Raw genomic sequence first — 14,064 nt, 5'->3', positions numbered from 1 at the left:
TATATGAGGCAAATCCCGTGAAAATATATATTTTTCCACTATTCCCAACCGGTGCCTCCACATATACATATTGTGGGTGAACAATAGTTGGGATAGTACTTTTTATTTTGGCGATGGCGGCGCGGGGGGATAATTTAGCGTGGGACAGGAAGTTTATTATTCCAACAAAGCGCCATTATATTCTCCTCTTGGGCTGCGCGTTGTTATATTTCAGCATTAACATTTTAGTGGTGTGGAAGAAGCGAGAGAAAGAGAGAGAGATGCACGTAAAAGACGGGCCCCTGAAGGCGCTTGATAAAAAATATATATATTCACTTTGAAGAGGCCATGAGTTAGTGGGAGAGCGAGTAAAAAGAGAGTTTGTAAGATGTGTTTTTTTTTTATATATGGAGAACAAATCTACTGAATTTATTGCAAAGATTCATTCGTGTGAAATTAGATTTCTTCAATCTACTTTTAATCTCTTCGGGTTTCCAAACTCCACAAGTGCTCTTCTTCTTCTTGTCCGCCCGCACAGCCCACTTCTTTCACCCATTTCCAGTCTTCTCACACAGACCGAAACTCTTTAAAAGCAGTGGCAAGAGATAAAAAGGGCAGCGGAGAAATGCTGCGTGCGACACCGCAAAACGACCCGAGAAGAAGATTTTGATGTCATCATCTTATGAAACTCCTCTTTGTGGCCACATTGATGTTCTTTTATCCAAAAAAAAAAGAGGTGAAGATTGGAAGGTGAATAAATAACTAAGAATATTTAATTGATTCACTAAACGGTCGTTGCAACATTAAAAATCATAACATTTTAAATAAGCTGTCAAAGTTGTTTCAATTTGTCTTCAAAAAAAAACCATTAATCAAAGTAATTTTCTAGGTTATGTGATTAATTAAAACAAGACTCTGTGAGTAAAACATCAATAATAACGGAGAAATTGAAAAAAACATAATTTTTTGACAGATTAAGGCATTTCTATACAATACAGATAGTGATTTTGATTTTTTGGAAATGGAAAATGGTTAAAACTGTTCAAATTTTGAGTTAAAATCCTCAATTATGACCTTAAAGAGAATTGCGGTAGTTTAAATTATATAATTTGTATATTTAAAACGTTTTTTGACAATTGCTAAATCTTTTTATATTCTAGAAGAGTTTAAGCCTTTTCATAACACTTACGAAAGTGGAGAATTTATTTCCCACTTTATAATTGAAACCAATTCACATATTTCGTTGTGTAAAGACAAGGAAAACCGGAAAATTCATGATTTTTTCTAGCCATCTGTACACATTTGAATGCATCAGATTGAGGTTATGTATTTCCGGATGTCCTTCGAACCTTTCCAGGGAAACTTTTAGGGGTTTCTAAAGCATTTACAAGCACTGTTTGAAAGAAATGACACTTTGACAGCTTGTCAGAATTCATAACTTTTACGAATTTGAAATACAAGAGCTGTAAAGTTGCAACGACTCGTATATAGAGATTTCTACTGTGTTCAACACATTTTCTGCGTAAGTAAAGATCAATGCTGAGTAGATTTAATTCAGCTCTGTCCAATTCCATTTTCCATGGTCCAGCAACGTGATTCTCTTGCTATTTAGAAAATGGTTGCAGATTGTAATATTTTCCAACAGTCCGGCATTATCTCTTCCTTCCACACACGAATTCATAGCATTCTGATAAGCTCTTTGGCATTGCTTGAAAGTCTTTATGGAGAAATATGGTGAATCTGATATTATACAGATGACTATATTTAAAATCACATGTGCTAATTTAATTTTCACCCTCCAGATTGTCAATTTATCAAACACTTTGTGACCACATATACAGAATGATTCTCTGCATGTGAACATGATATTTTCCCGCTTGAGTGGGAAAGAAATGAAGAAGAAGCGATCCAAGAGAGATTCTTTATTAATACAAATTCGATATATAACATATATTTTTGTCTTTTCCACCATCTCTTGGGGATTTTGACTTGGGTTTTGAGCAAAATATATATACATACATATATCGCATGATATATCGTCATTCCAGGAGGTCAATGTTGAATTGAGTCGAATGGGATTATATTCCATGTTGGTAGGGTTTCTTTAGCCAACACTGAGAGCGTAATTTCCTCTTCCCAAGACGAACCGGTAGCAAGTCGTCAAACCTGCCCCACTTCCTCTTACCTCGACGTCACACAGGCACAACCCGAAGCCAGTGGAACAAGTGTATATATATTTTTTGCTCGGCTTTTCCACAACTCACATGAAGTTGCTCTTCTTCTTCTCTTCTCCATTGCCATTCTTAAAGTCTCTCTCTCTCTCGTTCAACACACAAATACACCACACGCGATTAGTGTTAAACTCATTGAACATCTCTCCTCATCCCACTCAGGCCAAAATTTCAAGCACTTTGTCCACACAGTCAATCTCTAAATGCCCAGCAATTTAACACCATTTGTATCTGCCCAGCTTTTTTTATTACTTCTTCTCCGTGAGCACATCAAAAGTGTCCATTGAGGAGAGTATTTACGCGTAATTTCCCGCGGTTTGAAGACTTTTTGTATAATGAGGTTCACGATGAAAACCTGAATTGTCCGTCAAAACACACAATTTAATGAAGATCAATATGCACAATTAGATTTAAATTGTCTCTTCCGCTGTCTGTGGCGTCGGAAGGAATATGCTTCTTTCTTCTTTTAATCTTTCGCTCTCTAGACAATGTCAAGAATAAGGAATCGCACAAATTTTGATGTTCTTTTGCAGTTTGCAGAAGCACAGCAAATTATCACAGAGGAAACAGTGCCAATTAGGAGTAAATAATCATATATAATTATGCAATTATGAGAAACATGCCAATAATTATCTGTGTTGACACATGAAATTGACGAAATGGAGAGTTTGTGGAAAATTTCCTCTCATATGGTCACAATTCTAATTGCCTTGCAAATGGTTGAGAGCAAGGGGGAGATAATGTAGTCAGAAGTCACAATTGTTTGGATTTCACGAATTTTGTGAATATTTCGTATTTTAGAACATTAATTCTTATGCTAAAGTCGACAAGATTGCTGATAATTAGTAGAATTAAGCATTTTCATTCGATAAATATTGTTTTTCTAAATATTTGATGACAAAAAAATCACTGTAAATTGTGTTTAAGTCGAACATAACCTCAAAAATATTGTTTGAAACTTGAAGAATGTTTATTTTGATCACTTTCTGCACGATTTTTACTTTATTTTACTCAATTTTGAGTTTAGTGACAATTTTATCCTCTAGAAAGCTCCCAAATGGAGTTTTTTTTTTAAAATCTTTTAATGATATTTTTGAGGTTATGGTCGGAAAAGACGCTCTAAAAAGCGATTTTTTTCCAGAAATATCGCATCAAATCTCAAGATATTTATTATAATTAGCGAATTATTGTGAAAACTGTCAAAAATTTCAAATAAGAGAAGTGGTAGGAAGTGTGTTGTACAGATGAAGAGCAATTATCTCCCCCTTGGCTTAAAGCTCGGTGTGTTTAAACCCACGCATTTTATGTATACAAAATAGGAAATCTTCAAGTGTTTGTGTTGTTTTCAGAATCTTCTGGTCTTTCTTATTGGAGAGTGAAAAATTATTCCGCAGTTTCACAATTTCCTTCTACCGTCTTTTAATCCTTTTTCCTGGTAACACTGATCCTTTCAATGAAGAGTATTTATATGTATATATTGGGAAAAAATTAATAGAACAAAGCTTAAGGAGAGTTGCGGAGGACAAAAAAAAACACATGCTGACGTGAAGAAAGTAAGAGCATTCTGGCGAAGTGTTCTATAAAGTTGTTAAATGGAAATCATTTCCGTTTTCCGGCTCATCGTGACTCTCGGCAAATGTGGAAGTTTGAAAAGGAATCTCTTCTGTTGAGCGGAAAATAATTTTTTGCTCGCTGATAAAATTAAGATAGCGTTTTCTTCAGATGTACACTTCCTTCTTACTGGCTTTTGTGCTCACGAGAACACCATTAGTGAGACTCAATTGCAAATTCTTGCGTAGAATAGAGCCTATTTGTAGACGTAAATAATGCCAAATTGATAGATTTTTATCTATTAAAAGCTGTGCATAACTTTATATCCTTTCTTGTTACATCGTTGAATATATTAAAATTTTTGGCTGGAAAAAATCATACATTTGCTAGAATTGCTTCAAATATTTCTAAAGAATAATTAATCTCAATTGAAGATTGTGTTCAAGAAAATTTCACTCAAGTGCAATTTGGTAAGAAGAAAAAAACCATTAAATATAGTTTGAAAAAGTGAATTTTAAAGTTGTGACTTTAATTTGGTGACTTTGTGTGATTTATCAAAACAACCAGTCAATTCGCGCAGGTTAAGACACTCTTCACTGTTATATATGCACATACATTATGTACATACATATATATATATATGGTTGGAAGCTGTTTTCTCCATTCAGTGGATTTCGTCTTTTAGACTCGAATCTCCGCTTGGCGAGTGTGTTTGTGCAGAAAACGCGTAGGAATAATTTATTTCGCCACGTCATTGGCGAGTTGTTTCAGAGTTCCATTCACAACTCCATTGATGAATTGAAAACTAACTGACTTCATTCACTTCTCCTTCTCCCAAAAAGTCTCTGGCCACACTCTCGAGGGGCCTTTCTTTCCACACCGCCAAGATCACCTTTTTTTCTTCTCCAAGTCCACTGGCGTCGTTTGTTGTTGTGTGAACGCAATTCGTGAGACTTTTCCATTCGCTTTTCTGACGCTGATTTTAATATTTAAATTAATACATATTAAGTGTTTTTTTTTTGTCTTATGTACCAATCATTATCACTGGCTTGCTCTCTGCGCATCTTCATCTCGTCGTGGAGCACTTTGCCAGGCTGGAGAGTCAGAAGGAAGAAGAAGAAAAAGCGATAAAAACAACTCTTTTATTTCGGTCTCGAGACGCAACTTTTGCTCTTCTGCTGGAGGAGATACTCTTTAATTCCGCCGCGTATCAATCATTAATGCAGAATGGCTGGAAAAAATGAATATTAAGTCTTTTTGTTCGGGGATGACTATATGGAACAAGGGACGGACAAAAAGAGATGATTGTGAATCTGTATTGGATGGTTTTGTCTATGTGGAACATAAATTAATTTTGATACAAGCCACAATCTCAGGATAATTACACGCAATACACGCTCTATATACATTCACCGTGCTTATTTGTATATATAGTCAGCTAAGAGTCTTTCCTCTCTAAGGCTCTTTCATCTCCACACTTTACTACACACCTCAGATCCCTCGTCAAGGGGTGAATAAATGTTTTTTTTCTTTCTTGGTGAATTTATTCAATTTCACTCAATCAATTGGCAAAATCTAAATTTGTATTAACAAAATAATTATTTTGTCACAGTTTCAGTTGATTTTCTTGGTATTTATTGAAATTTTTTTTGTTAATAAAATATGGCAAAATTATTAGAAATGTGAAAATATTATTTTTCAACATTCATTTTTATTAGTCTTCGAGGACATTTTATTCAAATAAGTTCTAAAAATCAAGTTTTCATCTTAAGAAAAGTGAAGAATTATTCACCCCTTGTTCGCCATTCAGCCATGTATGGGGAGAGTTAAAAGCAGCCAGTAGCAGATTGAGTCTTTGCCTCTCCTCAATGGCACACGGAGGAGTTGTCTTGAGAAATCGTTAAGGAGGTATAAACTTGTTTAAATGCACAACATTCGCCTATTTCGCATTTATAATACTGCCGAAGAGAGAGAGAAATAATTTCGGAATAGGAGAATATAGATAATTCTCTATCTCACCTTACATTAAGATTTTCGTACACTCTGTCCGCCTCCCCGGGGCTGTGAACCACCCTCTGGGGGGTGTCTGGAGAGGAGGATTTCCGTGGAGGTGACTTTGAAAGGCAGTACTGTGAATGCTGCCAGAGAAGCAGAAGAGATGACGAAGGGATTTTGCAGAATGGATCTTAAGGATCATGGGACAAGATAGGAATTATTTCACCCTCTCACACCACATTCAATTCCACCCTCAAAACACCGTTCAGACTCTGCTTCTCTCTCTCAGAATGTCTAATTTATAAATATTCCATTTACTAATCCAACCAATTTGACAATTGATTGCATGGAAGCGTCAGAACAACTGCAAGATCTCTTGTAGAAACACTTTTATTCCACGAAGGGGGTGTTTAAATCAAGGGGCAGATATTATTAGCGGAAGTGTTTTGAATTGGAGGAATCACAAAAGCTTCTGTTTCAACAAATTGAAGCATTTTCCAAGTTATTTGGCTTAGAAAAGTCAATTTTTTTTGGCTTTTTTAAGTTATGTTGTAGATTTAAAACTGATTCTGAGGGTAAAATAACCCTCAAAATCAATAAATTTGTGTTTAACTTTGCATTAATTCTGTTTATATCTGAAAAATTAACCATTTGTGTTGAAAAAATTTCAAATTACCTTAATTTCAATAGTAAGAAATAGCCTAAAAGTTAATCATAACCTCAAAAATATCATTTTAGTGTAGAAAAATGTCTCTTTGCTTCTGTTTTTTTCCCCGATTTGTGCTCTAAATTGGCAAATTACCGTGATATCGCTATATTTACCCGTTTTAAATGTTTAAAATTAGTCCAAAAAGGACTTTTTCAGTTGGATTTATAACCTCACAATTCAAAATAATGAAAATCAAGACAGAAATTAAGGCAAAAAACCAAAACAGTCAAAGGAATTGAAAATATGAGAATTTTTTAAAACGTCCAGAAGTCATTTCAGTCATATTATCTCCCCCTTGATTTTAACTATAGAAGAAATATAATTTCACTTTTTAAAAAAAAAAGTCTTCAAAGCTGTTCTTCTTCAAAAGCAGAATCAATGATAAACTTCACTTAAGATCCAATTATCGTGTGGAGAACGTGTATAAAATTACAAATACAAATTACTTTCTTTTGTGACATCAAAACCAGCTGAAACTGTTAAGAAAATGTTCTGTTTTTATCTTGCTGCTCAATGTTGTAATCTTTTACAACGGTTCAACAAGTTTTCTGCCAGCAATCAAACAAGATTGCAAAATTATTCCATTCATATTTTGAGAGTGCACTGTAATGAGGCAAGATCGATAGAGAGAGATTTTTTGCTCTGACTTTTTTCACTCTTGTACGCGAGAAGTCGAGAGAGTAACTGTGCACAAGTGGACACTTAATTATAAGACGCGCGCAATGCTTGCTTCTGAGAATGATCCACATATCATCTTGATTAAATTCAACTCCAGATAGCTCTGAGATGCTTTATGATCTTGCATCACGTCAGGCATTGGTGATTCATTATTGTGTGCATAATTTATGCAGTGCCGAAGAAGTTGAAGACCCCTTTTTTTTTTAACTATGACGTCTTGAAGTCACTTTTGTCTATTGGATTTTCTCAATGTGTAAAATTCCCCTGCCAAGGATTTGACGGAACATTCATATAAACACACGCTGTTTGCATGAAAAGGGAAATAAATTATTCAAGAGTTATTGCAGCTTCTTTGTCGATTTTTTTTCTCCTTTACTTCAGTCTTGTTGGCCAACAACAACAATCCAAAGAACTTTGTAAGTGGCTCAGAAAGGGCAACGAGAGGGTTTGTGCAAATGTCTTAGCAATAAATTTGCCAATAATTTAGTTTGTGCAAGTATATTGAAGTGATTTCATTGGTCTATGATATCTCTCTGTGTCGCATTGTTATTCCTTCGTCTCCACACCATTTTCGCCAAGGGGAAGATAATGTGGCTAAAGTCTGTACACCACTTCCTGAACACTTCCCAGGGCTTAGCGATTAGTGAAATCGGTCAAAAACTAACTGAAATCTAACTGAAAACTAAATATTTTCAGTTTAGGCGCAAGAATTTCTTCTTTAAGATGCTATATAGTCACAAATCAGTCACATAACGTAGAAAAATATATGAAAATATTGCAAAAATTGATACACTTTGACATCCCACTGTATTATCTCCCCCTTGATTTGTTCCGGGATTCACTCCGACCCCAGAAGCGCCTTGGAAAATCAATATTGAGCATCTCCTACTTTGAATAAATTGTAAACTATTGGATTCTTTTCAATTTCTTCACTCCTTCCCAAATCTCCTCTTTCTTCAATTTTGTATCGACAGTTTTATGAATTTTACCAGAAATTATGGTTCTCGTTAGTCTTCTTATGGGTTTTTCTATATGCGTGCACGTCTTCTGTTATTGGAGCAAAAGTGGGTGTATTTATTGTTATCAAAATTGGGCTATTTTGAGTGCATTTGTGATTAGTTCACATTGACGAAAAAAAAACCACCTTCTGGACTTCTTGGAATCACAACAACCACACAGAAAATCCCATTCCCTGCCTCGTTCTCTGCTCTGTCGCCTTTTCCCGCATCAGCGTCTTGACAGAATACTTCATATCCACTAATTGTGTGAGAATCGGGACTAATTTTCAATTCAACTTGTTGCGTGATCTCGAATATAATTGTAAACCTAAAAGATGTGTAATTCTAATTAACAACTTGTGGTCGCTCTTCTGGTCTGTAATGGAGAAAAATAACGGTGGGGGGGAGGGAACATGTCCACCCACGGACAATTCTCAACTCTCCACAATTAATTCACTCGCCTTTTCTGGGCCTTTGCCGCTTGTGTGATTCACAACAGTGCACAAAAGCGCCACGAACATCGCCATGTTACCAAATTTTGTGTCGATAAATTCCATTTTCAGCTAATTCAAAATTAATAACAGAAGAAAACGATTTTTTTCGGACTCTTCATTCAAATTAAAGAAGAATTTTGCCGAGGTGTTGAAAAGTTTATAGAATTTATTTGAAACAAGAGTGAGATAATGTGGTACAATTTAGCGATAGTAATTAAGATGTGTTTCAATATTTGTAAAACAAAAAAAATCATAAAAAAATTTTCTAGGTTAAGTGATTCAATTATGTTAGACTGAGTATTTAGATAATTCCCAAACACATTTAATTATGCTAAAGTCAAAAATAAAAGTGAAAAAATGAATCTGTTTTTACGCTAATTTTAGGTATTTTCTCAACAAGTTTTTAATTAAAAATTTCAGTGTTATGATTACAAAAGAATTATGATTGAGAAACATCAAAAATTTATTCTTCGGAAACTGATCAATTGAATTATTTGCTGAGAAAACAGAATTTTTTTAGCTGAAGAAATAACTTTCTTTGCTATGTTTTTGAATCTTGACATTCTGCAAAATCATGCAAATACGAAAGTGTATGATTAAGTTAATTTGTGGGGATATTTTCTCGGACAACATGAGAATCTCGTGTTTGATGGGCATTTAATGCACCTCCTGGGCCAGTTGTAGTCACTCACTTATTGATATTTATACATTCATACTCTAATGCTGTCCGTCATGGTTGTTTCTGTCCGAAGGGCTGTGGCATTAGCATTGAGGAGTAGTGGCGTCGAGAGACGGGAAAAGTGAGATGAGTAAGTGATTAAGTGCAATGGGAATAATTAGAGGAGAGCCAGTGGGAAGGGGGGAGTAATTAAATTTGTCATGAAACGCAGTGTGGATGCTGAAACGTGTGCGAGCCCACGAAGGTCAATGTACAATGAAATTTAAGTCAACAATTATATCAGTTGTCTCGACATTAAATGCTCTTTCCCAAGGAATAATCAACTCAACTTGCACTTTACATAATTCATCTTACACGCGGCCAAACAACCGCCAACAGAATTAGATGAGAGTGAGAATTGTAAGAAGAAAACTTTGCGGAAGACATTCCCACGAATTGTGATATTTCTTACACATTTTTATACATCACACATATATATATATATATACATATGTGTGTTTTCCTGCGCAAATAATTAACCTCAGTTCTAATTCCAACTCTCTTTTGCCTCTTCTCTTCCACCGCGGGCTGTCTAAGCAAAGAATAATATGTTTTAGAGTGGAAAATGAGCTGGGAATTACAAATTAAAATTATATATCTACATCTTCTCTTGCAGTGCTATGTGCAGTGCCAATTAGTGTGGCTGGTCAACAGCAGAAGTTCCGAATTGTCCCACAAGACCTGCAAGTCCTCGAGGGCTCCGAGGCGCTGCTGAGGTGCGAAGTTCAAGGCCTCGCGGGACAAGTGCAATGGACCAAAGATGGATTTGCACTGGGTGAGTTGAACTTGATGAGAATCACGCGCAATTTCACACCCTTAACTCACTTTCTTGATTTTTATTTGAATTCTTACTATTTTCTCCACAAATTGCCGCCAGAGGGCAGCAGTTTAAACACCTCTAAATAATCTGTTAACATTGTTAAATACTCAAACTCCCGAAAAAGTGAAATTTGTAAAGTATATTGAATATATAAAATAAGTTTTTGATTATAACAGTTTAACATTTCTGGTGTTTGACTGAGAATTGATACGTAAATTTTCAATGGCCAAATTTACCTTTGGGAAAACCTATCTAAACTTTAATATGACTTTAAAAACTTAAATAGCTGAGCAGATGATGATGAAAAAGAGCTTTTTGTACGCGAAAAGCTTCATTTTTGTATGTAAATTTCCTTTTCTCCTGGCTAGGATCACGCCAGGAAGTCACAGAGTGTGAAAATGCGTATGAAGAGAGAAAAATAAATATATACTTAATTTTTAAATTAATATTCAGAATATATTTAAATATAATTTGATTTATTCTGAATATTTGGCTGAAAATATAAAATTTTCGTGTTATTTTGCAACTTAACGTGGAAAATAATCATTTTTCCAAAGTACAAATCGATATATTAATATTCGATTGAGGCCATTAGCTTTCCTCAGAAGTTGGCCAGTGACTTTCCCCTTATTTTTTTGAATATTATTCCATTGCCTTAGCGACAAATTTCCCTGACATTTGTCCAACATATTCTTCTCTGCGTGACGCACAATATTTTGGAATTAAATTCACACTGTTCGAGTTTGCAAGGGCTGTGATGAGGGTGTGAATGTCCCTTGAGTGTCATAAAATAGCGTCACTCACGTGGATTTTTGCCATTTGCAAAAATCAACCATTTTGAATACAAAAAGAAGAAAAAACATCTAAACTTTAAACACACGCAAAAGATTACTTGCAATTTTTTTGTCCGAAAAGTGTCTCGACGTTCCACGAAATCAACCTGGTTTGAAACATAAACTGGAGCATCAATTTTCTTTCACATCATTGTGATTTTCTTCTCATTTACAGATTTTCCCACGAATTTACACTGAATTGTGGGTAATTTTTTTCTTACACCCGCCCAAAATAAAAGTCACGTCCAACGTATCAGTGTAATTTGATAGTCATTAATTTGGCAAAGGAGCTTTTTAGGGTTTGACAGAAAATTCTGCTTAACATTTAATCAATTTAACGTCGTTTATCGGGATTTATCAGGTTGTGAGAAGGAGAGTTTTAATTATGCATAAAGCTGAAAGAACTACTCATTAAATTGATGGTTTAATTAAACTGTTGCATTGGAAATTTCTAACTAAGAAGAAAAATTCATTAAACTCATTTATCCATAAAGATTGATGATCAAAGGCAAAATGTTTGTTATTAATATTCACTTTAATCTCGCTCATCAAATGCCCGGAAATTGATGAAAATTATTTGTACATCAAATAAAACTTTGTATTCATTTTGTATACAGAAATGAAAATGAAAATGGCGTTTAATACTCAAGTGAACACACACACTTTGAGTGCGCGATTATTTGTGTTAGCGAGAAACTCATTAACTCCTTCATTTATCATTGGATATCTTTATTTTTTCAATAAATCCTCCGCAAACGCTTCAACCTTGACCTGAAAATAGTAAAACGAAAAAAAGCCCAATTATAATGATATTTTCCGTACTTTGCCTCCCATCTTTTGGACCATCTGTGCGGTTTGATGGTGTAATTATATAGTGATGCCACAATTTCAGGGTGGAAATTCATGAATTCCCACTTTGATGCCCATTTTCCCTTCATTGGCTGGCAATTGCACATCAATTTGCTGTTCATCTGTGTTAATTAGATCACTTTTTCTATATTCAGGCTTCTCTGCTGTGATTCCGGGCTATCCCAGGTATTCGGTGCTGGGCGACAGGACTCAGGGCGTCTACAACCTGAGGATCTCCAACGCCTCGCTGGAGGACGATGCTGAGTACCAGTGCCAGGTGGGACCGGCCAAGCTGAACTCTGCAATCCGAGCGAACGCCAAGCTCGTTGTCATATGTGAGTAATCTTCATAAATAAACTACTGTAATCTAGTGTACAGTGTGAGCCAATTGCGGAGGCGGAATCACACAAATTCCCCGCAAAACAACACGATTAATACACTGAAAGGGCAGATAATACAGTCACAAGTGTTGAAAAACCTCAAATTTCCACGTTTTTAAGGAAATAATCGCCATTTATGTGTAAAATTTAGCATTTGCAAGCAATAAACATTGTTATTCTGGTTCTTTATTGCCAAGAAATACTGAAAATTGTATTAAAGTCGAACATAACCTCAAAAATAGTTACTTTGAAACCTTTTTAGACGATTTTCCAAGAATAATCAAGTTGAAAACCAATTTACGAAGATTTTGCTCTTGAATATAAACAAAGAAGTCTGAAATCAAGATTATTCGATTTAAAATAATATATTTTTGGTATAAGTGAACTGAAGTCTTTTTTCAAAAATTTCAATGATTTTGATTTTTTTTTGGAACTTCACAAAAATACGATTATATGAAGAAGTCGCTTGAAATACTTGAAGTCTTTAAATGATGTGGAATAATCAGCTAAAATATTCATATTGGAAGTTAACTTATTTTAAGAAAACTGTAGAATTTTAATGAGTCTTTAGAATTTTGCGCCAAGATATACCAAAAAAACATGAAAATATGCTGGGAAAGGTCTTAATTTCTTGAGGAAAGCATAAAATTATGCCACGATGTGTCGAAAAGTACTCAAAAAGTGGGCATTTTAGCCAAATTTCAAGAATATGGTGTTTTTCTCAATACCTATCAGTTCAATTGGCGCTCACTGTGTGGCGGAATATTGAATAGAGTTTTTTTGTGTGTGTGTGTGCGAATTAACAAATCAACTGGACATAATTTATTTGATTCCGCGAGCAGAATTCGCATCGCGACTGGAGAGTTTTGTTATATATGTGTTCCTCTGCAAAATTCATCCATTGACATTTTTCGGGGGGAAAACGTGTGAAGTGATTCGCGTATGAAAATTCACCCTTATTGATTACCATACATGGCGTTGTATATCACAAAGTGGCAATCTATCATTAAAATTTATTACTCATCCTCCATGATGGCGGAAGCTGAGTTGAGAGAGATTCATTTTGCAGACACTTTTTGCCAGCTTGTATTTACTCTTTTTGTCGTTCATCAAATTAAATCCTCAATATTATTTCGATATTTTCACCTGTGTGTTGTCCGGAACAACACTCCATAAAGTCACACTTGTAACTAATTAGATGCCTTAGAAGGCAATCAAGAGGTGTTTTTGGGATTTCTCCCCTGTTTTTCACTCTTTCGGTTCAACACTTGCGCGTTTTCTGACAGACAGACAGATAATAGCGCGAGTAAAATGCAATACAAGAGATTTTTATAGTTAACTCTGTCTTGTGTTTATATGCTCAGTTAGGCGCAATTTCATAGTCACTGATTTATACACTGTGTGTGCGCGATTTTTACACTTTATATCCAACTCTCCATGGGAAATGCAAATGAAAACAATATCAACTGAATAAAGCATTGTGCGATGGTTTTTTCTTGTAAATTTCAAGCGCAACATGCATATTAAATTGAATTGAACAAAGTTATATAGATTAAAATGCATAATCAAACTAATCTTCCTGGATGATGAGCGACTTAAAGTGACTAAAAGGTAAATAATCGAAGAGAAAAATACTAAATATGTGTTTGGTGCAAAAATTAGGAGAAGGTTATTATTAAATATTCTAATATTATTAATTATTCGCATTATTAAAAAAAAATCTTGTATGTGAAATAATTGGGAAGATTTTCCTTGACATTTCCCAATTTTACACGTGGTTTTAACGTAGAAATTTCATAGAAATGAAGTGAATAACACTTCTGGCCATA

At 34.8% G+C, this 14,064-nt stretch overlaps 1 protein-coding gene across 3 annotated transcripts in view; it reads left to right on the top strand.

Annotated features, from left to right (window-relative positions):
* Window positions 1-14,064, top strand: part of LOC132255755 (nephrin) — a 63,124-nt gene that overhangs the window by 31,104 nt on the left and 17,956 nt on the right. For all 3 annotated transcript variants that reach the window (XM_059751903.1, XM_059751902.1, XM_059751901.1), the window contains exons 3-4: window positions 9,970-10,128; window positions 12,011-12,190. In XM_059751903.1, coding sequence (XP_059607886.1) covers window positions 9,970-10,128; window positions 12,011-12,190 — 339 coding nt within the window. The remainder of the gene's footprint in view (window positions 1-9,969; window positions 10,129-12,010; window positions 12,191-14,064) is intronic.

This window comes from Phlebotomus argentipes, unplaced genomic scaffold, assembly GCF_947086385.1.
Source record: "Phlebotomus argentipes unplaced genomic scaffold, Phlebotomus argentipes genome assembly contig_5, whole genome shotgun sequence".
Classification (NCBI taxonomy): domain Eukaryota; kingdom Metazoa; phylum Arthropoda; class Insecta; order Diptera; family Psychodidae; genus Phlebotomus; species Phlebotomus argentipes.
The sequence above is the reverse complement of the archived record's forward strand: the minus strand, read 5'-3'. Positions and strand labels throughout refer to the sequence as shown.